This window comes from Durio zibethinus, chromosome 2 (genome assembly GCF_047325235.1).
Source record: "Durio zibethinus cultivar Kanyao isolate XHJ-2024 chromosome 2, ASM4732523v1, whole genome shotgun sequence".
NCBI classification, from domain to species: Eukaryota; Viridiplantae; Streptophyta; class Magnoliopsida; order Malvales; family Malvaceae; genus Durio; species Durio zibethinus.
In genome coordinates, this window is record NC_143163.1 from 14,573,341 (window position 1) to 14,595,513 (window position 22,173).

At 32.6% G+C, this 22,173-nt stretch overlaps 1 protein-coding gene across 1 annotated transcript; it reads left to right on the forward strand.

The window, feature by feature from the left end:
• Positions 1 to 17,891: 17,891 nt before the first annotated feature.
• LOC111309330 (trihelix transcription factor ASR3-like) lies at positions 17,892 to 21,641 on the forward strand. Its single transcript, XM_022908411.2, has 3 exons — positions 17,892 to 19,059; positions 19,521 to 19,574; positions 20,966 to 21,641. The coding sequence occupies exons 1-3, from the start codon at positions 18,324 to 18,326 to the stop codon at positions 21,253 to 21,255; spliced, it is 1,080 nt and encodes a 359-aa protein (XP_022764146.2). The 5' UTR covers positions 17,892 to 18,323; the 3' UTR covers positions 21,256 to 21,641.
• The last annotated feature ends 532 nt before the right edge of the window (positions 21,642 to 22,173 follow it).

Sequence of the window (22,173 nt, forward strand, 5' to 3'; positions counted from 1 at the left end):
AATACCAAATAATTCTAATTTAATCAATAATAATAATAATAATAAATAAATAAATGAAAAAAAAACCTTAACGTGGCTCAGCTCGGTTTGAGGAAGAAAAACGGCTTGAGAATGCAGTTCAAGTAGAATCGACTCGGCTCGGTTCAGTAAAGGGTCTGGCTGGGATGCGGGTGGACAGTTTGGGTTGCGTTCGGGTCAGGTCTCCCGAATGAAAAACACGCAGATCCTGGGTCTTTTAAACAAAAAAATGATGTCGTTTTGAGGAGAGTATATAACGTTGATTTCAACCTGTTTTTGCTAGAATTTCTCTGCTCTCTCTCTCTCTACTTCCCTTTTTCTTTCTCTCTCTATCCCCTCAAGAACACCGATCGAAATTTAACCAGATTCTAAAAATTCTTGTCGAAATCTAGGTTGTTCACTGAAAAATTGGTCAGTTTCTGGAAATGTTATGCCGAAAACTGGGTAACTGGTCAAAAAATTCAACTGACACCGAAAAAATTATTGAAAAATTCAAATCTCGTCGAAAAATTCAACCGAAATTTCCAAAAATTTTTCAGAAAAAGAAATCACCAAAAAATGTCTTTAAAAAATCTTAAGATCATTTTTGAACCTTCTAAACGCCTTTTTTGCTTTTCTTTTCTCTCTGTTTCTTTTTGTTCTCTATTTTTCGTGTGTATCTACCTTTGATCTATAGATCTATTTATAAGCTTTAAAACCACAGACTCCAAAGTTGAATAAGAATCTCAATTTCTTTTGGACTTTTAGTCCTATTCAATCTCTTTCAGTATATCTCAAATTTTTTAACCCAGTTTTACACCAATTCAACTACCTTTTTCTATTTTTTCATTTTTATTATTTTTTTATTAATTAACAAAACAAAAAAAAAAACTTTGGACAAATTGGGTGTCTACAGCTGCCCATATTTGTGCATTTTCTATGCAATAAGAATTGTGCAAAGATGTAGACACCCCATATATACCGACACATTCATTTGTTTCTACAAAAAAAAAAAAAAACACTTAAAGCAAAATCGGCTCGGCTTAAGGAAAAAAATGGCTTGAGAACGCGGTTCAAGTAGAATCAGCTCGACTCAGTAAAGGGTCTAGCTGGAACGCCGGTTAATGATTTGGGTTGCGCTCGGGTCAGATCACCCGAATGAAAAACACGCAGATCTTAGGTCTTTTAAACACAAAAATAACGTCATTTTAGGGAGGGTATATAGCGTTGATTTCAACTAATTTTTGCCAGAATTTCTCTGCTTCCTCTCTCTCTACTTCCCCATTTTCTTTCTCTCTCTCAATCCCCTCAAAAATATCGATTGAAATTTAACCAAATTTAAAAATTTTTTATTGAAATCTAGGTTGTTCATCGAAAAGTTGTCAATTTCTGGAAATGTTATGCCAAAAACTGGGTAACTGGTTGAAAATTTATCCAACGTCAAAAAAATAATCTAAAAATTCAAATCTCGTTGAAAAATTCAACCGAAATTTCTGAAAATTTTTTTAAAAAAAGTCTTTAAAAAATCTTAAGATCATTTTTGAACCTTCTAAGCATCTTTTTTACTTTTTTTTTCTCTCTGTTTTTTATTTTTCGTGTGTCTCTACCATTGATCTATAGATCTATTTATAAGCTTTAAAACCATAGACTCCAAAGCTGAATAAAAATCTCAATTTCCTTTGGACTTTTAGTCCTGTTCAATCTCTTTCAATTTATCTCATATTCTTCAACCTAGTTTTACACCAATTCAACTACCCTTTTCTGTTTTTTCATTTTTATTATTTTTTTATTAATTAACAAAACAAAAAAAAATCTTGGACAAATTGGGTGTTTACAGCTGTCCTTATTTGTGCATTTCCTGTGCAACAGAAATTGTGCAAAGACGTAGACACCCCACATACCGATAAATTCACTTTTTTCTAAAAGAAATAAAACACTTAAAGCAAAATCAGCTCAGCTTGAGGAAGAAAAACGGCTTGAGAATGCGGTTCATGCAGAATCGACTCGGATCGATTCAATAAAGGATCTAACTGGGATACGGGTCGATGGTTCGGGTTACGCTCGAGTCGGGTCACCAGAATGAAAAACACGCAGATCCTGGGTCTTTTGAACACAAAAACGACGTCATTTTGAGAAGGGTATATAACGTTGATTTCAGCTTGTTTTTGCCAAAATTCCTCTGCTCTCTCTCTCTACTTTCCTTTTTTTCTCTCTCTATCCCTTCAAAAACACCAATTAAAATTTAATCGGATTCTAGAAATTCTTGTCAGAATCTAGGTTGTTCACCGAAAAGTTGATCAATTTCTGAAAATGTTATGCTGAAAACTGGGTAACTGACCAAAAAATTCAACCCACGTTGAAAAAATCACCGAAAAATTCAAATCTCGTCGAAAAATTCAACTGAAATTTTAAAAAAATTTCCAAAAAAAAATCAACAAAAAAGGTCTTTAAAAAATCTTAAGATCACTTTTGAACCTTCAAACATTTTTTTTGCTTTTTTTTTTCTCTCTGTTTCTCTTTGTTCTCTATTTTTCGTGTGTCCCTACCATTGATCTATAGATCATTTATAAGCTTTTAAAACCATAGACTCCAAAGCTGAATAAGAATCTCAATTTCTTTTGGACTTTTAATCTTGTTCAATCTCTTTCAGTTTATCTCAAAATTTTGAACCTAGTTTTACACCAATTCAACTACCCTTTTCTATTTTTTCATTTTTATTATTTTTTTATTAATTAACAAAACAAAAAAAAAACCTTGGACAAATTGAGTGTCTACAGCTACCCCTATTTGTGTATTTCCTATGCAATAGAAATTGTGCAAAGACGTAGACACCCCACACATACTGATACATTCACTTTTTTCTAAAAAAAAAAAATACTTGAAGTAGAATTGGCTCGGCTTAAAGAAAAAAAATGGCTTGAAAACGTAGTTTAAGCAGAATCGACTCGGCTCGGCTTAGTAAAGGGGTTGGGATACGGGTCGACGGTTCGGGTTACGCTCGGGTCAGGTCGTTCGAATGAAAAACACGTAGATCCTGGGTCTTTTAAACACAAAAATGACGTCATTTTGGGAGGGTATATAACGTTGATTTCAGCATGTTTTTACCATAATTTCTCTACTTTCTCTCTCTACTTCCTCTCTCTACTTCCCCTTTTCTTTCTCTCTTTATCCCCTCAAAAACATCGATTAAAATTTAATCGGATTCTAAAAATTGTTGTCAAAATCTAGGTTGTTCAAAAGTTAGTCAGTTTCTGAAAATATTATGTCGAAAATTGGGTAACTAATCAAAAAATTTAATCGATGCCAAAAAAATCATCAAAAAATTCAAATCTCATCGAAAAATTCAACTGAAATTTTCAAAACTTTTTCAGAAAAAAATCACTAAAAAAAGTCTTTAAAAAATCTTAAAATCACTTTTGAACCTTCTAAACATTTTTTTTGCTTTTCTTTTCTCTCTGTTTCTCCCTGTTTTCTATTTTTCGTGTGTCTCTGCCTTTGATCTATAGATCTATTTATAAGCTTTAAAACCACAGACTCCAAAGCTGAATAAGAATCTCAATTTCCTTTTGACTTTTAGTCCTATTCAATTTCTTTCAATTTATCTCAAATTCCTCAACCCAGTTTTACACCTATTCAACTACCCTTTTTCGTTTTATCATTTTTATTATTTTTTTATTAATTAACAAAACAAAAAAAAATCTTGGACAAATTGGGTGTCTACAGCTACCCCTTTCTATGCATTTAATGGGCAACATGAATTGTGCAAAGATGTAGACACCCTACATATACCGACACATTCATTTTTTTCTAAGAAAAAAAATACTTGAAGCAGAATCGGCTCGACTTGAAGAGGAAAAATGGCTTGAGAACTCAGTTCAAGTAGAATCGACTCAGTTCGACTCAGTAAAAGGTCTACTGGGACGCGGGTCGACGGTTCGGGCTACGTTCGGATCGGGTCACCTGAATGAAAAACTCGCAGATCTTGAGTCTTTTAAATATAAAAATGACGTCGTTTTGGGAAGGGTATATAACATTGATTTCAGCCTGTTTTTGCCAGAATTCCTTTGTTCCCTCTCTCTCTACTTCCCCTTTTCTTTCTCTCCTCTATCCATTCAAGAACACCAATTAAAATTTAACCAAATTCTAGAAATTCTTGTCGGAATCTAGGTTGTTCGTCGAAAAGTTGGTCAGTTTCTAGAAATGTTATGCCAAAAACTGGGTAACTTGTCAAAAAATTTAAATCTCGTCAAAAAATTCAACTAAAATTTCCAAAAATTTTCTAGAAAAAAAAATCACCAAAAAAAGTCTTTAAAAAATCTTAAGATCACTTTTGAACCTTTTAAATACCTTTTTTTCTTTTCTTTTCCTTTGTTTCTCCTTGTTCTCTATTTTTTGTGTGTCTTTGCTTTTGATCTATAGATCTATTTACAAGTTTTAAAACCACAGACTCTAAAACTGAATAAGAATCTCAATTTTTTTTGGACTTTTAGTCCTATTTAATCTCTTTCAGTTTATCTCAAATTTTTCAACCCAGTTTTACACCAATTCAACTACCATTTTCTTCTGTTTTTCATTTTTATTATTATTTTTATTAATTAAAAAAAAATTTAGATAAATTGGGTGTTTACAGCTATCCCTCTTTGTGCATTTCTTGTGTAACAAAAATTATACAAAGACATAGACACCCCACATATATCGACACATTCACTTTTTTGTAAAAAAAAAAACACTTGAAGCAGAATCGACTCGACTTAAGGATGAAAAATGGCTTGAGAACGTGGTTCAAGCAGAATCAGCTCGGCTTGGCTCAGTAAAGGGTCTGGCTGGGACATGGGTCGACGGTTCAAGTTATCTCAGGTCGAGTCACCCGAATGAAAAACACGCAGATTTTAGGTCTTTTAAACATAAAAATGATGTCGTTTTGGGAGGGTATATAACATTGATTTCAGCCTGTTTTTGCCAAAATTCTTTTGCTCCCTCTCTCTCTACTTTTTTTTTTCTTTCTCTCTCTATCCTCTTAAGAACATCGATTGAAATTTAACTGGATTTTAAAAATTCTTGTCGAAATCTAGGTTGTTCGTCAAAAAGTTAGTCAGTTTCTAGAATTGTTATGCCGAAAATTGGGTAATTGGTCAAAAAATTCAATCAACGTCAAAAAAATCACCAAAAAATTCAAATCTCATCAAAAAATTCAACCGAAATTTTTAAAAATTTTCTAAAAAATATCACCAAAAAAGTCTTTAAAAAATCTTAAGATCACTTTTTAACCATCTAAACGTCTTTTTTGCTTTTTTTTTTCTCTTTGTTTCTCCCTGTTCTCTATTTTTCGTGTGTCTCTATCTTTGATCTATAGATCTATTTATAAGCTTAAAACCACAGACTCCAAAGCTGAACAAGAATCTCAATTTCTTTTGGACTTTTAGTCCTGTTCAATCTCTTTCAGTTTATCTCAAATTCTTCAACCTAGTTTTACACCAATTCAACTACTTTTTTTTTCATTTTTATTATTTTTTATTAATTAACAAAACAAAAAAACCTTTGACAAATTAGGTGTCTACAGTTGCCTCTTTTTATGTATTTTTTGTGCAACTAAAATTATGCAAAGACGTAGACACCCCACATATACCGACACATTCACTTTTTTCTAAAAAAAAAACACTTGAAGTAGAATCGGCTCGACTTGAGGAAGAAAAATAGCTTGAAAATGTGGTTCAAACAGAATCGATTCGGCTCGACTCAGTAAAGGGTCTGATTGGGATGCGGGTCAACGGTTTGGGTTGCGCTTAGGTCGGGTCGCCTGAATGAAAAACACGCAGATCTTAGGTCTTTTAAACATAAAAATGACTTCATTTTAGGAAGGGCATATAATGTTGATTTCAGCTTGTTTTTGCCAAAATTCCTTTGCTCCCTCTCTTTCTACTTCTTTTTTTTTCTCTCTCTCTATCCCCTCAAGAACACCGATTGAAATTTAACTAGATTTTGAAAATTCTTGTCGGAATCTAGGTTGTTCGTCGAAAAGTTGATCAGTTTCTAAAAATGTTATGTCGAAAATTGGGTAACTGGCCGAAAAATTCAATTGACGCGAAAAAAATCATCGAAATATTCAAATTTAGTCAAAAAATTCAATCAAAATTTTTAAAATTTTTTCAAAAAAAATCACCAAAAAAGTCTTTAAAAAATCTTAATATCACTTTTGAACCTTCTAAACGCCTTTTTTGCTTTTCTTTTCTCTCTGTTTCTCTCTGATCTCTATTTTTCGTGTGTCTCTACCTTTAATCTATAGATTTATTTATAAGCTTTAAAACATAGACTCCAAAGCTAAATAAGAATCTTACTTTCTTTTGGACTTTTAGTTTTGTTCAATCTCTTTCAGTTTATCTCAAATTCTTCAACCCAGTTTTACACCAATTCAACTACCTTTTTCTGTTTTTTCATTTTCATTTTTTTTTATTAATTAACAACACCAAAAAAAAAAACCTAGGACAAATTAGGTGTCTACAGCTGTCCCTCTTTATGCATTTCCTGTGTAATAAGAATTGTGTAAAGACGTAGACACCCCACATATACCGACATATTCAGTTTTTTCAAAAAAAAAAAAAAACACTTGAAACACCCTAAGCAGAGGTTCACAATTTTTGGAGAATAAACAAAATTCCTCTAAACAGAGGCTCAATGACTATGAAAAAATAAACAAAAGCTTCTCTAATTAGAGGCTCAACGACTTTTGAAAAATAAATAAAGCTCATCTAATTAGAGGCTCAACAACTTTGGAAAGATAAATAAAGCTTCTCTAGACAGAGGCTACCACGACTTCGAAAAAATAAATGGCTCTTTAAACAGAGGCAACCATGACTTTAAAAAAAATTAAATTGCTCATATAAACAGAGGCAACCACGACTTCAAAAAAAATTAAATTGCTCCTCTAAATAAAGGCAACCACAACTTTGAAAAATAAATGCTTCTCTAAACAGAGACACCACAACTTTAAAAAATAAATGCTCCTCTAAACAAATGCACCATAACTTTGGAAAAGTAAATTGCTCCTCTAAATAGAGGCAATTATAACTTTGAAAAATAAAATGCTCATTGACAATCATGTCCAGAGGAGTCGTAGATCAAATCTAATGAAATTTGTAATAAAAACTCAAAGATTCACAATTTGAGTTCGAAAATAAAAGGTTTAGATTCGTAAGAACCTTTCAGCTTCGCAAGAACCTTTCAGCTTCATAAGAATTTACTAAAATTTTATTCTCAAAATTTCAATCTCATAAGGATTCAAATTTGCAAAATATCAAGATTCGCATTTGAAAATTGCAAGATTTGCATCCAACATTTAAAGATTCTCATTTGAATTTTGGAGATGCACATCTAAAAATTTTAAAGCTTCTCATTCGAGTTTAAAGGCTCACATTTGACATATCTTAGGGTTTCACACTATAAAGATTCTCATTTGAAATTCAAAGATTCTCATTTGAAAACTCAAAAATTCAAAAGATTCTCAATTTCTTTTTCAAGTGACTCAAAATTGTGCATACAATAAATGTCATGATCAAATATGCAAATGCCTTTTTAATGATGCAAATGCAATAACTTAGATTCTCATAATGCCATGCATGTTCAAAAAAAGTTTTAATTTATCAAATTATGTGCATGTACTATTTAAACAACGATGTTTACATGATGCATGTAATGCAGATGTCAATAATGTCATGAAATCCTAAATAACTGTGGTAATATGGCTCTCAAGACTCCATCATTTTGAGCTTCTTAGCACTAGCCATCTTAGAATAAATTTTGTCTTCTATCACTTGGTCATCGCTCATAAGCTTCTCAATACAAATTTCGTCCTTCATCACTTAATCATTGTTCATAGGCTTCTCAGTATTTCAGAGCAAATTTTATCTTCCATCATTTGATCATTGTTCATGGGCTTTTCAGCACCAGTTTCACCCATTGCCCTATACTTTTTCATCACAACTCACAGGTTATATCGATTAATTCATCCCCATATTCATTATTTGGACATATCACTTTTTTTTAAATTTACCTACTCTTCATTTTGTTGACCAATCCATCATCATATTCCCCATTTGGTCACACTATGTGTCTTCCCAATTCATCTTATTATCCTGGATTTCTTCTTAAAGGAATGAAGAATCTTTTAAGCACATTGTCATTCATTCATCATCATTTCAAATCATGAAAAATGTAATACACTCATAAATTTTCTTGATTTATTCTGGGGATACAACAATAAGGGAACATAGGGTGATTTGAGAGAAAGGTAATCAATGAATGACGAGTTTGGTACAAAACGAAAAGGAAAATAAACAAATTGGATACATGTCATTGGGATGAATGGTATATCTAAACAATGAATATTCAATAATTCTTATCATTAATTCAGAATTCTTTTTCAAAAACTCATTCCATTGACATCGAAATCATTTTAAGCTCATCAAATTCCACCCTAATTTTGAGGGATCTTCATATGTTTTTGATATTTCATCCATGTGAATCGTTTGTTCAACTTTCAGCTTAAAGGTTTTTTTACTCAAATCACCCTTTTGAGTTTTCAACTTGAGTCTCCCTTTTCTCTTCTTTTTATTTTTCTCCTTTTTTTTTCTTTTTTTTATTTCACCCATTATTGATATCTCTTTCACATCAATATTTAGAGCAACCAAGCATAATTCTGTCGTTTCATCATGAGCATGCCTTAGCCTAACATATGACCATTCAATTCGAACAATCACATTTGATCCAAATGGACTTTTAAAGGTTGTAATGTAGGCCATGGCGAGGGATCATGAAAAAAAATAGATATAATAGGCTCAAAAATGTGTTTAAAGGGTACAAAACCAAAGGATCCTCACTTGATACAGCTTGGCATCACTTCATTACTTTTTCCTTTTTCATCCCATTCCTTACAAAAGGATTCTCATTACTTTACCCCAAATCATGTGTGACATTTTTCTTTGCTCTTTTTTTTTCTTTTTATTTTTTTAACCTTTTGGACTTTTTTTTTCTCAAAAAATTACCCCCTAGTGTGGAGGGTAATCCTTGGTCAGGATTTTTTTAGAAAAAAAATTTATAATAGGCTTAAAAAGGTAACAATGAATGGTTTTCAAATGGTAAAAGAAAAATGATCATTTTTCATCTCAACTGTGAATACTTTCCTTGAACATCATCTATTGAGCAAAAACAAGCTTATGGATTTGTATAAAAACTGCACATTTTCAAGATATATTAATTTCACATCTATTAGTAGTTGACTTCTTTTGCTCAAATAGTCTCCTCAGATTAATATGAATTTTCAAAATTAAATCCCAAAATTATAGTTATCATTGTCTAAACATTCATTATTTGAAATTTGAGAATATGAATAAAAAGTTATGAAAGGTAACAGAGCATAAAACAATGGTTGAGTGAAATAGAAAATGTAATGAAATGCATTAACTTGCCTTTTATTAAAATGATAATAAATGAAATCCTATTACATAAAAGAAATCCTAACATTACTTTAAAAAAATCCTAAAATGACAAGAAACTTCCAACCAGTCTTATCTTCATTCTCTAAAATTGTGCTCCTGTGTAATCAAGTGAATGATCTTTATTGACATCTTGCCCATTGATTCATTATAGCTCTTTAGGCCTTTCTGAATTAACGTGTTCTTGATTCTCATTCAGAGCATTGACATTGTGATTAGGCAATAGATTGCTACTAACATTAGGTGTTGTTGCCCTTCTTTGATCAAAACTTACCATTTCATCCTTGATTAACTGTTGCACCTTATGCTTTAGAGCAGTGTAAATTTTAATGGAATGGCCAGTAATTTCATAATGGTAGTCACAATGAGCTGTAGGATCATACCACTTAGGATAGAGTGGCTTGAGTGGCTTCACATGGCTGAAAGTAATCAAATAGCTGTTATAGAGCTCTCTATATAACTTCGTATAAGTCATAGGGATTGGATTAAATACGAGTTTTTTTTCAAAGAATTCGTTGCTCCGTGAACCATTTGTCAAGCTAACAGGATGAATTTAGGGTCTTGTAAGAGTTTGATTGTTAAGGCTATATGTGGGAGCTTGGGGGCTAAAAATGGGCCAGTATATGGATGAATAAGGTGGTTGTGAAACTAACTAGTATGGGTAGGATGAGGTATTATTCATAGTAAGATAGTATGGAGAGTAACCTGAGGGTGGATAGAATTGATATCCCCTGAATTATTTGTCGAAGTTCATAGCTTGAGCTTCAATCTCTTTCTTTTCTAATGTTTTCTTGGTTTTTCCTCCTTTCAACTTACCATTTTTAATAGCATTCTCAATAATTTCACCTGAGATCACCATGTCAACGAAATTCTTTGTTGCATTCGCTATCATCTTTTTATAATAGAGAGATTTCAAAGTACTGACAAATAGTACTATAATTTTTTTCTCAGTCAGGGGAGGCTGTACTTGAGAAGCAATATCCTTTCACTTCTGGGCATACTTTTTAAATAATTCAGTTGCTTTTTTTTTTCAAATTTTGTAAAGAAAGGTGATCTAGGGCTAAGTCAATGATATGTCGATACTGACTAATAAAATCATGGGCTATATCACTCCAAGAATGGATGCGAGTTTTGTCTAGCTAGATATATCACCTAGCAGTAGAGCCCGTAAGGCTATCTTGAAAAACATCCATTAATAGTTTCTCATTATGGGCTTGGGCTACCATCTTCTGACAGTATATGATGGTATGAGTCTTTGGGTACTTTGTACCATCATATTTCTCAAATTTTGGTGCTTTGAACTTTGATGAAATAACCACATCTGAGACTAAGCAAAGCTTAACAGTATCAACAGAACTATAAAACCCAATTTATTTTACAACCTGTAACTTTTGTTCAAGCATACTAATCTTTGAATCTTCTTGAGATTCCACCGTTTTTACTTTTTTTTCTTTTTTTTTTTCAAGTCATCTAGATCAGGAACTTGGATTGGTTCTACTATTTTTTCAGTAAAAATAGGATTTATATAGCTATGGTAATGCTTTGGGTTTGAAGCTGATGGCATTCTGGGATATAAATGATATGTGAACTACTATGACAGTATATCCTATATGGACTGGGCTTGTTATGAACCAAAACTTGGATGATATAAAGGGTCAGCCACTTTCTGTGATTGAGGGCCCTATTGGCTTATGTTCTATTATATCATTTTTCCTTTATTTAACATGTTGAGAGCATCTAAAATTTTACTCAACTCATTCTTAATCTTTTCCTGTATTTTTTTCAATTTCTCAAATCAGTAAGAGTTTTCTTGCTCCATTTGTCTAGCTTTGGCTCTTGTGTTATATGGATAGGCAGGGTTCTTACTAGATGGAGCTATCCTTGAACTTTGAATACCATATCTTAGAGTTAGCAAGTTTATATGACTATCTCATGGTTACTTTGTTAAATATATTGAATGAGAATGCAATGAATGAAATGCATGCATGAAACCAAAGAATTTCATTTATTCCAAAGAACTTTCATTTACATAGAATTTATCATCTTAGAGTTATAACCATAAAATTGTTTAATCTGTTCATATTGATCTCTGACTTCCTCGATGAAGTTTAAAAGATGCTGCCCATGTTCTCCTACTGGGGCTACCACTTGCTTCAGTGCCTTTGCCTCTTCGACCATTTCTCTTGTCTTACAGATTTTTTTGTAAATTTAAGTTGTTAAGTGCTCAATATACTTCTGTCTTCTTAGGTTTTCCCTTTTACCACACCATACTTGATATGATAACTCTCTATGCTCTCTAATTAATGCAGCAATATAGTCTTCTTACTCATTCAACCTTTGTCTCAACCTACTCAAGTAGCTGTTCAACATATTATTTTTTATCTATACTTGAGTACTTTTTTTCTCTAATTCAGCATATTCTTACTTCAATCACTTATTTTCATCTGTCAACTTAGTGATTATTATCTTTTTGGATTGTACCTTCACATATAACCTCTTATGTTCATGGTGTAGCTCTACTAAGTCATTAACAGCTATGTCACGTTCCCTAGCAATCTTGCAAACTTTGACTTCATGCTTTTTAGCTTTATCTTTCCATTGATCCTTTCTCTATTGAAGTTTTTAGATTTTTTGCTTTAACTTATCTTTTTCGATCTCAAATTCTTTTGTCACAAGCTTTAATTCTGATGGTGTCTCTTCAAGCTTTCCTCTTATTGACGGTTGAAAGCTTTCATAAGTGAATACCAATTTTTATCTTCGTCTTGCTTTCCAAACCAAGTACCCATAAGTGACCTTATTAATGAACTGTCTAGAACTCACTCTCATGCTTTAATCACTTCATTCATCCTCTAAAATGCTTTTGACTCACTGTAAGAAAAATTTGATTGATGAAGCTTATGGTTATGAGAATGAACTATTTGCCCCAAACTGACTTCTCACTAGAAATGGTGCATAACTTGTTGCTCCCCATAAACCCAAAAGTGAAACCACAATGTTATCTCAACACTAATATAGCATAGGTTCATAATTTATCCACGGGACCAACCATCTTACTTCAGCACTTGTTAGTTTTTGTAAGAAAGCTATCCACTCTTTTTTAGACTTTTGTTCTAATCATCCACTTTCACAGAATTCCTTGATCGAAGCTCTATTACGAACATAAAGCTTTGAGAAAGCACATTTCCTCAACTCGAAGTGGTTTTTCATCCATAAGTATAATAACTGTATGCAGCCTGTAAAATGCCCTCATTTCCAATGATAGTAACTCAAAGATCTGACAGTCTTCGCTAATATTACCGTTGAAGGGTTACAGCCATTGATCATACTTTCAAAAAAATCAATCACTACTATTTCAATATAACCCAAGACTTTCAAAAAAATTACCATTCCGTATATAGCTAAAGCAAACACATCTAACCTCCGTTCTTTATCGACATGTTGTACTAGAAAATCATGAAAAAACTTTCAATATAGGCAAACCTGTTCTTATTTTTTCTTTGTATGAAAATCCATAATCTCTTTATCTATCCCCATAAGATGGGCCAAATTCTTACGAAATCTTGATTTGTGTTTTTTGACATATATCTTGTCATGAGCCTTGAGGTGCAGACCAAACAAAGTCGAATACTCTTCAATGGTTGGTGTCATATCACCTTCATTGAAGATGAAACACTTATATGTAGGATCTCAAAATTACACTGCAGCTCTAATTAATTGATTTTCGACATTTACTGCAAGAAGGTGTGCTATATGCCCATATCTCTAGCAAAACTCCTCTTGTCTTAATGGACTCATCTTTTTTCATATATCAACCATATCCTCTAGATTATTTTGTTTGAGGAGGATAGATGTCTCTTGAGACAAGGTAGAAGCATGGTCGATTGGTAAACAATCCCTCTTTTTTAGTTGAATCCTTTCTGACTAGATCTTTACTTCGGTGGGTGACTCACAATGAGCTAATACAGACGAAGAATAAACAAGTCGTTTTGTGGAGTCTATGAAAAACTCGTTGTTAAAGACCGTCTTTTAGGCAAATATTCTTTATGCAACTTAATGATATAAGTATGGTTCATGCAAACATGAATAACAGAAGAGGTTAGTGCATCAAATAAAGAGGAATTAATAAATAAATAACTAAATAAATTAAAATATCACACACAATAAGAAGAATGAATCCTATACTTTTGGTCAATTCTAAAAGGAATGAGATGGCTATATTTATAGGTTAGGCATTTCTAAGGTTCACTATATGTGGTTCGAGGTTAAAGTCTAAAGGTTTCCAAATTGCTCCTTACATCATTGTCCATTACAGACTAATAAGGCACCCCCAATCCTAACCCATTATAAGCTACAAGTAAAAAAAGGTTTAATTTGTGTAAGAGTATTTCGCTAGCCACTGCAGAGGCATTAAAACCTCATGAAAGTAATAGGTACTTTACTCCATCCTAAAGGGACGGAGCTCGAGTATAGAGCTCATATTATGCACATGCATATGAATGTTAGAATTAACAAAGTAAATAAATAGAATGAATGAATAAAAAAATATATACAAAAAGGTTCAATTTTATTAGGCTTTTGAATAACATAAATTTATTTGCTGGCTTGAATCTCGGCAGTCCCCAATGGAGTCACCAAACTGTCATAACGTCTAGATCTAGGGATCTATCGCTAGACATTGACTTAAGGAGTTGCCACCAATCTTTTTTGTTTAGGTGCAATTGACCACCTAGGGAATCTATTCTTTCAAGGAACACCTAAGCTTAAGGGTCCCTAAAAGAATAGGTTCTAGTCTATTAACCAAACAGGGTTCGGGAGTTTGGTTACGAGTAAGGAAGGTTATAGCACCCTCACAACACCTGCCAAAAGATGGTACTAGCTCAATTTCGTGTTATCCGATAAGCCTTAAAATTTTTACCAAATAATTAATTATTGAAAATTATTCTTAATTAACTCCAATACTTTTGGTAGAAAATTAAGAAAATTCTTTCACCTTAAGAGTATGTAAGAAAACTACTATTTCACTTGCAGAAACTCCATCGTCGGATTATTTAACATCAAAAATTTTTTAAGAAAAAAAATAAAATAAAATGAAATAAGAGGAATAATGATTCAACTTTTGGTATAAATTATTTTCTTTTCATTTAAACAAAAACTCATTACTTTTATATAAAAAAAATTGATACTTTTAACTTTTTCTGAAAACATTTGGAGGTTTTTATTTTAAGAAAAATTGATACTTTCAACTTTTCTCTAAAAATATTTTTTTCGATAATTTTTATTTTTAAGAAAAATTGGTACTTCTAACTTTTTCTCAAGATATATATTTTTTTGAAATTTTTATTTTTAAGAAAAATTTATACTTTCAACTTTTCCTCAAAATACTTTTAAAAATTTTTATTTTTAGAAATTTTATTTTTTAAGAAAAATTGATACTTTCAACTTTTCCTAAAAATATTTTTTTATTATTTTTATTTAAAAAATTTATTTTTAGGAAAAATTGAAACTTTCAACTTTTCCTCAAAATGCTTTTGAAAATTTTTATTTTAAAAATTTTATTTTTAAAAAAAATTGATACTTTCAACTTTTTTCCAAAAATATTTGTTTTGGAAATTTTATTTTAGAATAATCATTGACAAAAACAAAAAAAAATTAAAAATAATAAAAAAATAAAAATAAAAAAATTAAGGAATACCAAATAATTCTAATTTAATCAACAACAACAATAATAATAATAATAATAATAATAAATAAATAAATAAATAAAAAGCCTTAACGTAACTCGGCTCGACTTGAGGAAGAAAAACGGCTTGAAAACGTGGCTCAAGTAGAATCGGCTTGGCCCGACTCAGTAGAGGGTCTGGTTGGAACGCAGGTTGACAGTTCGGGTTACGTTCAGGTTAGGTCACCCGAATGAAAAATGCGTGGATCTTGGGTTTTTTAAACACAAAAACAATGTCATTTTGTGAAGGTATACAACGTTGATTTCAGCCTGTTTTTGCTAAAATTTCTCTACTCCCTCTCTTTCTATCCCTCCAAGAACATCGATTGAGATTTAATCAAATTTTGAAAATTTTTGTCGAAATTTGGGTTGTTCACTGAAAAATTGATCTATTTCTGAAAATGTTATGCCGATGGGTAACTGGCCCGAAAATTCAACCGACATCGAAAAAGTCACTGAAAAATTCAAATCTCGCCAAAAAATTCAACCGAAATATGAAATTTTCAGCAATTTTTAAAAAAAAAAATCACCAAAAAAAATCCTAAAAAAATCTTAAGATCACTTCTGAACCTTCTAAACACAGTTTTTGCTTTTCTTTTCTCTTTGTTTCTCCCTGTTCTTTAGTTTTCGTGTGTCGTTTTTGATCTATGGATCTATTTATAAGCTTTAAAACCATAGACTCCAAAGCTGAATAGTAATCTCAATTTTCTTTGGACTTTTAGTTCTATTCAATCTCTTTCAGTTTATTTCAAATTTTTAACCCAATTTTATGCCAATTCAACCACCTTTTTCATCTTTTTATTTTTATTATTTTTTTTATTAATTAACAAAACCAAAAAAGACCTCGAATAGATTGGGTGTTTACACCAACAATTTCACAATTTGAAATTCACAAATTCCATACAAATTTCACAATTCCCACAATAATTTCACACCAATTTTATAAAATCAACAACAATTACATATTCATAACTTTTAGATTAACAAATTTCATCAAATTCATGGCTTTAAATCCACAAATTCCACCAAATTCAATATCAATTTCACAATTTCCATAATAAAACAACATACCAATTTAAAAAAAATGAGAGTATCAATTATCACAATTTTCATAGTAATTATGTACCAATTTCACAAATTCAACATCAATTTCACAATTTTCAGAATAAGACCACATCTTGTTTTCAAAAATTTAATATCAATTTCAAAAATTTAATATCAATTCAGCACCAATCTCATAATTTTCACAATAATTTTACATCAATTTTACAATATTCAAAACTTACCCTTCAAAAACCCAGAACTTAAATTAAAATATTGAGAAAATATTTAATTTAATATTTTTTAAAAATTAAAAAAAAACTAAAAAAATCAAATTTTTACTTTTTTTATTTTTTAATTTTTGATACTTTTTAATTTTAAGATGTTGTTATAAAAAATAACAATTACGTTAGCAAAATTAATGGAGAGTAATTAATCACATTATTAATTTGATTAATATTATCGAATTTATTCATGTATATTGTAATGTTAGTAAAGTTAATACCAAATTAGCAAAATCAATGTTTGCATCATAAAATTAATGGTCACGTTAGTATTATTGATAATAAAAATTTAACAAAATTAGTGAATTTTATTTTTATAAATTATAATTAAATAATTAAATTTTAAATTAAGTATAAGGACAATTATCCTAATTTGACCCCTTATTTACAATCGGAAGATCGGCAACTGTATGCATTTGTGACGTTTTATTGACATCCTCAAATTGTCAAGACCTTCACTATTTATCGAATAAGACTTTGGTAGAAGTAGAAGTAGAAGTAGAAAGAAAAGTTGGGTAACAGGAAATAGGTCCGTAGGGGAGTAGCCCCTCCGTATCGTCTAAGAGCACCAAATTTGGGAGGGGAGAGGGAACCTTGGCCCCCACTGTTATCACATAGAGAATGTGACTTGCTACTAACCCCCCCTCTCATCCTCGTGGACCAAATGCTTATGCTTTTTATTTTTTAAAAAAATAAATTATATATTTGTTAAGTATGTTTCTTGATTGGAACGTAAGGACTAATGATACGATTAGAGAGGGATTATTGAAAACAAGGGTGCTGATATAAAATATTTTACTTTTTTTAAAGGGAAGGGAAGGGGATTTTGCCACTTGTACCCTTGGTTCATTATTTTTCCAAACACCGAGCAACACAAGAGGGAAAAAAAAGGTGGCTTTAATGGAGGGGGGCCATCCATTAGGATTAGCCATTAAGTGAGGAAGATTAGGGCAAAATTATTCAATTAAGATAAGAGTAGATTGGACATAAAGAAAAGAAGAGTCCATGCCAAAATTTTCTTTAGTGGTGGAAGGACAAGAATTAAGGATAGGGTGCCCTTATCGATAGGGGAAGAAAAAAAACAAAATTTATATGATTAATGCAAATAAGCACACAAAATAGGACAAAAATGGTTTACAATACAATAGAGGTATTGGCCCAATTTTATTTTTTTTTTCCAAAGTATTGACCCAAGTTTGGGGGGGCAAAATACGTAAATAATTGACATGGAAAAAAGATATGAGGTGAGGAATAAGGCAGCCCTAAACGCTTTTAATGCCTTATTCTACGCTAAGAAAATGACCTTATATTGAGCTCTTTATTTTCTTGAGAGATATGAGAGTGGGCTTTAAAGATTTGGCTGTCCAAAACCAGAAAATAACCCTTTGCTCTCTCTCTCTCTCTCTCTCTGTCTGTGTCTAATTGATTGATTTTGGTGCTTTAAGTTATAATCAAAGACCCATTACCCCCTAATTAATTAATTAATTGATTATTCCAAAACAAGCCATTCATTAGGGTTAAAGGGTGAATAGCTGAATAGTAGTTGTAAAACTAACTCAACAAAGCCACCACTCTCTTTCTCTCTCCTTCAAATTCCCTCTCCTTTCTCTCTTTTCTCTCGTTTTCTTTAGCCCTCTTAAAAATATATGACTCGCCCCTGTAAACGCCGTAACGGACTCTTCTCAATAAAAGTCCGTTACTTCTCCACCACCTCTTAATTCTCACTGTCACGTGCGTTTTCGGATTAAAAATAATAATTACGGTAAAAAAGATTTTATCAATCCTTCCATTTCTATGGCCTTGGAGCAGTTAAGTTTGGCTGCGACTCCAGGCCCAGTTGACGGACTGATAGACCCTGTCAACGCCTCCACTAACGGCGTTGAATTCCGTCCGGCCTCTGTTGATGGCGGTGATGACGTCAGCAAAGCTCCGAGGCTTCCTCGATGGACGAGGCAGGAAATTCTCGTACTCATACAAGGGAAAAGAGTGGCGGAGAACCGAGTCAGGCGTGGACGGGCAGCGGGCCTGGCTTTCGGGTCTGTCCAAGTGGAGCCCAAGTGGGCATCGGTTTCTTCTTACTGTAAGAGGCATGGCGTGAACCGGGGACCGGTGCAGTGCCGGAAAAGGTGGAGTAATTTGGCGGGTGATTTTAAGAAGATCAAGGAATGGGAAAATAACATAGGGGAAGAAACTGAGTCATTTTGGGTTATGAGGAATGATTTACGGAGGGAGAGGAAGTTGCCAGGGTTCTTCGACAAGGAAGTTTACGATATTCTCGATGGCGGCGCCACCACAGTCCCGGCTTCTGCAACGGCTCCAGGCTTGGCTCTGGCTTTAGCTCCAACTCCCCCGGCCCAGGACGTGGTGGAGGATGCTGAGGCTGTTTTTGATAGTGGACGGAGCGCGGCAGCCGAGGATGGCCTGTTTTCGGACTTTGAGCAAGATGATGCTGCTGGGAGCCCGGAAAAGATTGAGCCATCGGTGGCAGCTGTTGCTGGGAAGGCAGTTCCAGCTCCTATCCCTATTTCAGGTAACCTTGGCATAGTGTAAACGGTTATGAGATTTATCAGTTGTTCTATATACTACTAGTAGTAGTAGTAGAATACTTTTGGCAATGAATTTTTATTGAGTAATCAAAATTGAATAATTCCATTAAAACTTTTAATTCTTTTTTGCTTTTATTCTAATAAAATATACTAATTTGATCGGGATTTCAATGTAATGGTTGTTTTTTTTTTTTTTTAAAAGGTTTGTTTTTGAGTGGAGGTGTTTGGGCACTGTTGGCAACTCTTTTCAGCCTTTTCTTCTTTCTTTTTTTTAGGAATCTTTAGTCTCTATCATAAGGCCGTCTCTGTGTTTTTTTTTTTTTTTTTTTTTTAGGTTGGGACATTTTGCTTTTCCTCTGGATCTTTCGCAAAAAAGGAGGAAAACATTATTATTGGTCGATTAATGCTGATATATGTTTTGTTTGCTCACTGTTTATGCTTTCAGAGAAGCAATATCAGCCACAGCCAGCTCTTGGAGGGATAGGGAACCAGAGTCAAGGTAATATCACTTTGCCAATCTCAATTAATGTGCTGTGCTGTGCTGTTTTCAAGCTTTGTCTTTATTTTTAGTAAAGACGTTTTCAACATCAGGAATTGTCCAAATCTGGTACTGCTACTGTTGTTTCTAACATGTTATAGTTCCTAACGTAGGAATGTTTTGTCACATTAACTGATTCTTGTAAATGGAGGAAGAAAACTAGAAAATGATCAGTTGCTTAGACCTAGAGCTTTGTTTTTTATTTTATAGTTTCAACCTAGAGCATTTCTGAATTTTAAGGGGGCAAATATCTTTTTATGGCTCAATTGCTTAGACCTACTTCAGTATTATTGTTGCGGGAAAAATATGGTTTAAGAATTAGCATTGCTGTGAAAAAGTGCTGTGGTGAATTAAAATGTTCAAAAAGATATGCTTAAAATAATAAAAGTTTAGAGATTGAGGATAATAAAGTCATTTTACTCAAAAAATTGCGGTTCAAGCAAAAGGACCTCCTTTTTTTTTTTTGGTACTAAAGAGTGGTTGCCCACTTTACACCACACGGGCACTGTGGCTTAGACAAATTCATAAGATCATCCTGTAAAAACTTTTAAGTAAACCATCTGGAGGAGAATGAAGCAACTGAATTCCAAATTCTCTGTCTTGAGCCAAGCTCGCTAAAAAATCAGCACATAAATTCGCTTCTCTATACACGTTTTAAAGAACATTTCCAATCCCTTCTCATCAAACTTTGGCACTCCTGAATCACTTGATAGAGCGGGTCTTTGTCATTAAGTGATTGCAAGATTTTCTGAACAGCTAACATTGAATCAGATTCGATGATGATATTCCTACAACCAAAATCCCAAATCCACCAACATACCTGTATAGATAGCAAAAGGACCTCTTTACTAGCTTTTTGGTTTGGGTTCGTAAATTAGATTTTTAAATCGAAAAACCATAAATTTTTTTTTCTTTTGTTTAGCATTGGGGTTGGGTCAAAAGTAATTTTTAAATGTACAAATCAATTTCAACTTCAATGCTACAATAGCCCTTGGTCTATAATTTGAGATTCAACCATGTCTTAATGAAACATGCCCTAGTTTGTTTTTTTTTTTTTTTTTTTTGAAGTGACCAACTTAAAACAACACCTTCAATTCGGTTTGTATCAGTTTCATTTATGCTACAAAATTTAAACTATATTTAGACAAAAATCGTTAGGGTTATTGAAAAATACTGTACCTGAGCTGAATTATAAGTGATGACTCCTTTTTAAGTAAGTGTGACTTGCCATTTTAATTGTCTCTAAACAAAAAGGGTCTAAAACATGCTGTTTAAGTAGCGGCACCTATAATAGAATAGCTTATTGCTGGATGGCAAAGCATACCCTGTTGAAATAATCAGTTGGCATGCAGGTACAACAAATGAGAAACGTCCAACCTCGAATCCTGAGGTAGGTTCTGCTTCTCAAGAAGCAAGGAAGAGGAAAAGGACGGCAATCGATGGAGATGAGGAAATGAGCAGTCTGCAGTATCACTTGATTGATGTCTTAGAAAGGAATGGTAAAATGTTGGTTGCTCAACTTGAAGCTCAAAACACCAATTTCCAACAGGATAGGGAGCAACGGAAAGACCACACTGATAACTTAGTTGCTGTTCTTAACAAGCTTGCAGACGCTCTAGGGAGAATAGCAGATAAGTTATAGCTCAGAGCGATCATGATCATGACATGTTGTACATAAACAAGTACTACTCTGCAGGTTCGATAGATTGTAGCTGAAGTTGAAGAATTTACGGATCAATTCTTGCTCATTTGTCTCATGAGTCAGGGAAGACAGTTTCATACGCATTTTTCCTTTTATTTTTCCCCTACATATTCTTATTTGCTTTCTACCATACACCAATAAATAAGTTTAGAATTTTGAGATCCATACAACATTTCTGCTTTCTTGTCTGTTATACGTCTCTTTCTCCCTATGAGATTATATCATTTTTGTTTTTTCCTTTCTAACATTTTGGACCATTTGGCTTATTGTACAGGCTATTGATTTACAGAGCAACATAAATTAGTCATTACTTTTTCTGCCTCTCATTTAAACGTTTTTTTTAAGGCTTTTTCTGTTACCTGCCTGCTTGCTTGCTATGACATTGGAAAGTGCATGGAAGTGTTGCATCGAAGATCTTTGGCCACTTCATGTATCAGTTTTGAGGGACCAAATCAGATGCAATTATTCTACTAAAATTAACTAATCACTTATGACCTTTTACATAATTTTTTATTGTAATTAAACAATTACAAATTTATAACAAAAAATTCCAAATAAAATGCTCTTTGAGCTGAGGCAGTGAAAGATTAAGTACATGCTTTGTAGCTTGGTGTATGATTAATGGCTCCCAAAAGTTTTTGCGCAAAACTAAAACTTCACTCGGCAGAAAAGATGGAAAGAGATGAAGATAAAAATTATGTTAATTTAATAATCTATTAAATTAAATTAATCTAATACCAGGTTTGAGTTCAAATAAAAACTCAAGGATTAAAGTACGATTCAAGTTCGATTGAATTTTGTTTTTTCACACTTAACTCGGCCCATAATTTACTTGAACAACTAGAACTCAAATCAATT

What these genes read in the sequence shown, in the direction of transcription:
- LOC111309330 (XM_022908411.2), top strand. Translation starts at nt 18,324, where the DNA reads ATGGCCTTGGAGCAGTTAAGTTTGGCTGCGACTCCAGGCCCAGTTGAC. An exon ending in AGCTCCTATCCCTATTTCAG is followed by an intron (nt 19,060 to 19,520) that starts GTAACCTTGGCA and finishes TTATGCTTTCAG; the next exon opens with AGAAGCAATATCAGCCACAG. An exon ending in GATAGGGAACCAGAGTCAAG is followed by an intron (nt 19,575 to 20,965) that starts GTAATATCACTT and finishes GTTGGCATGCAG; the next exon opens with GTACAACAAATGAGAAACGT.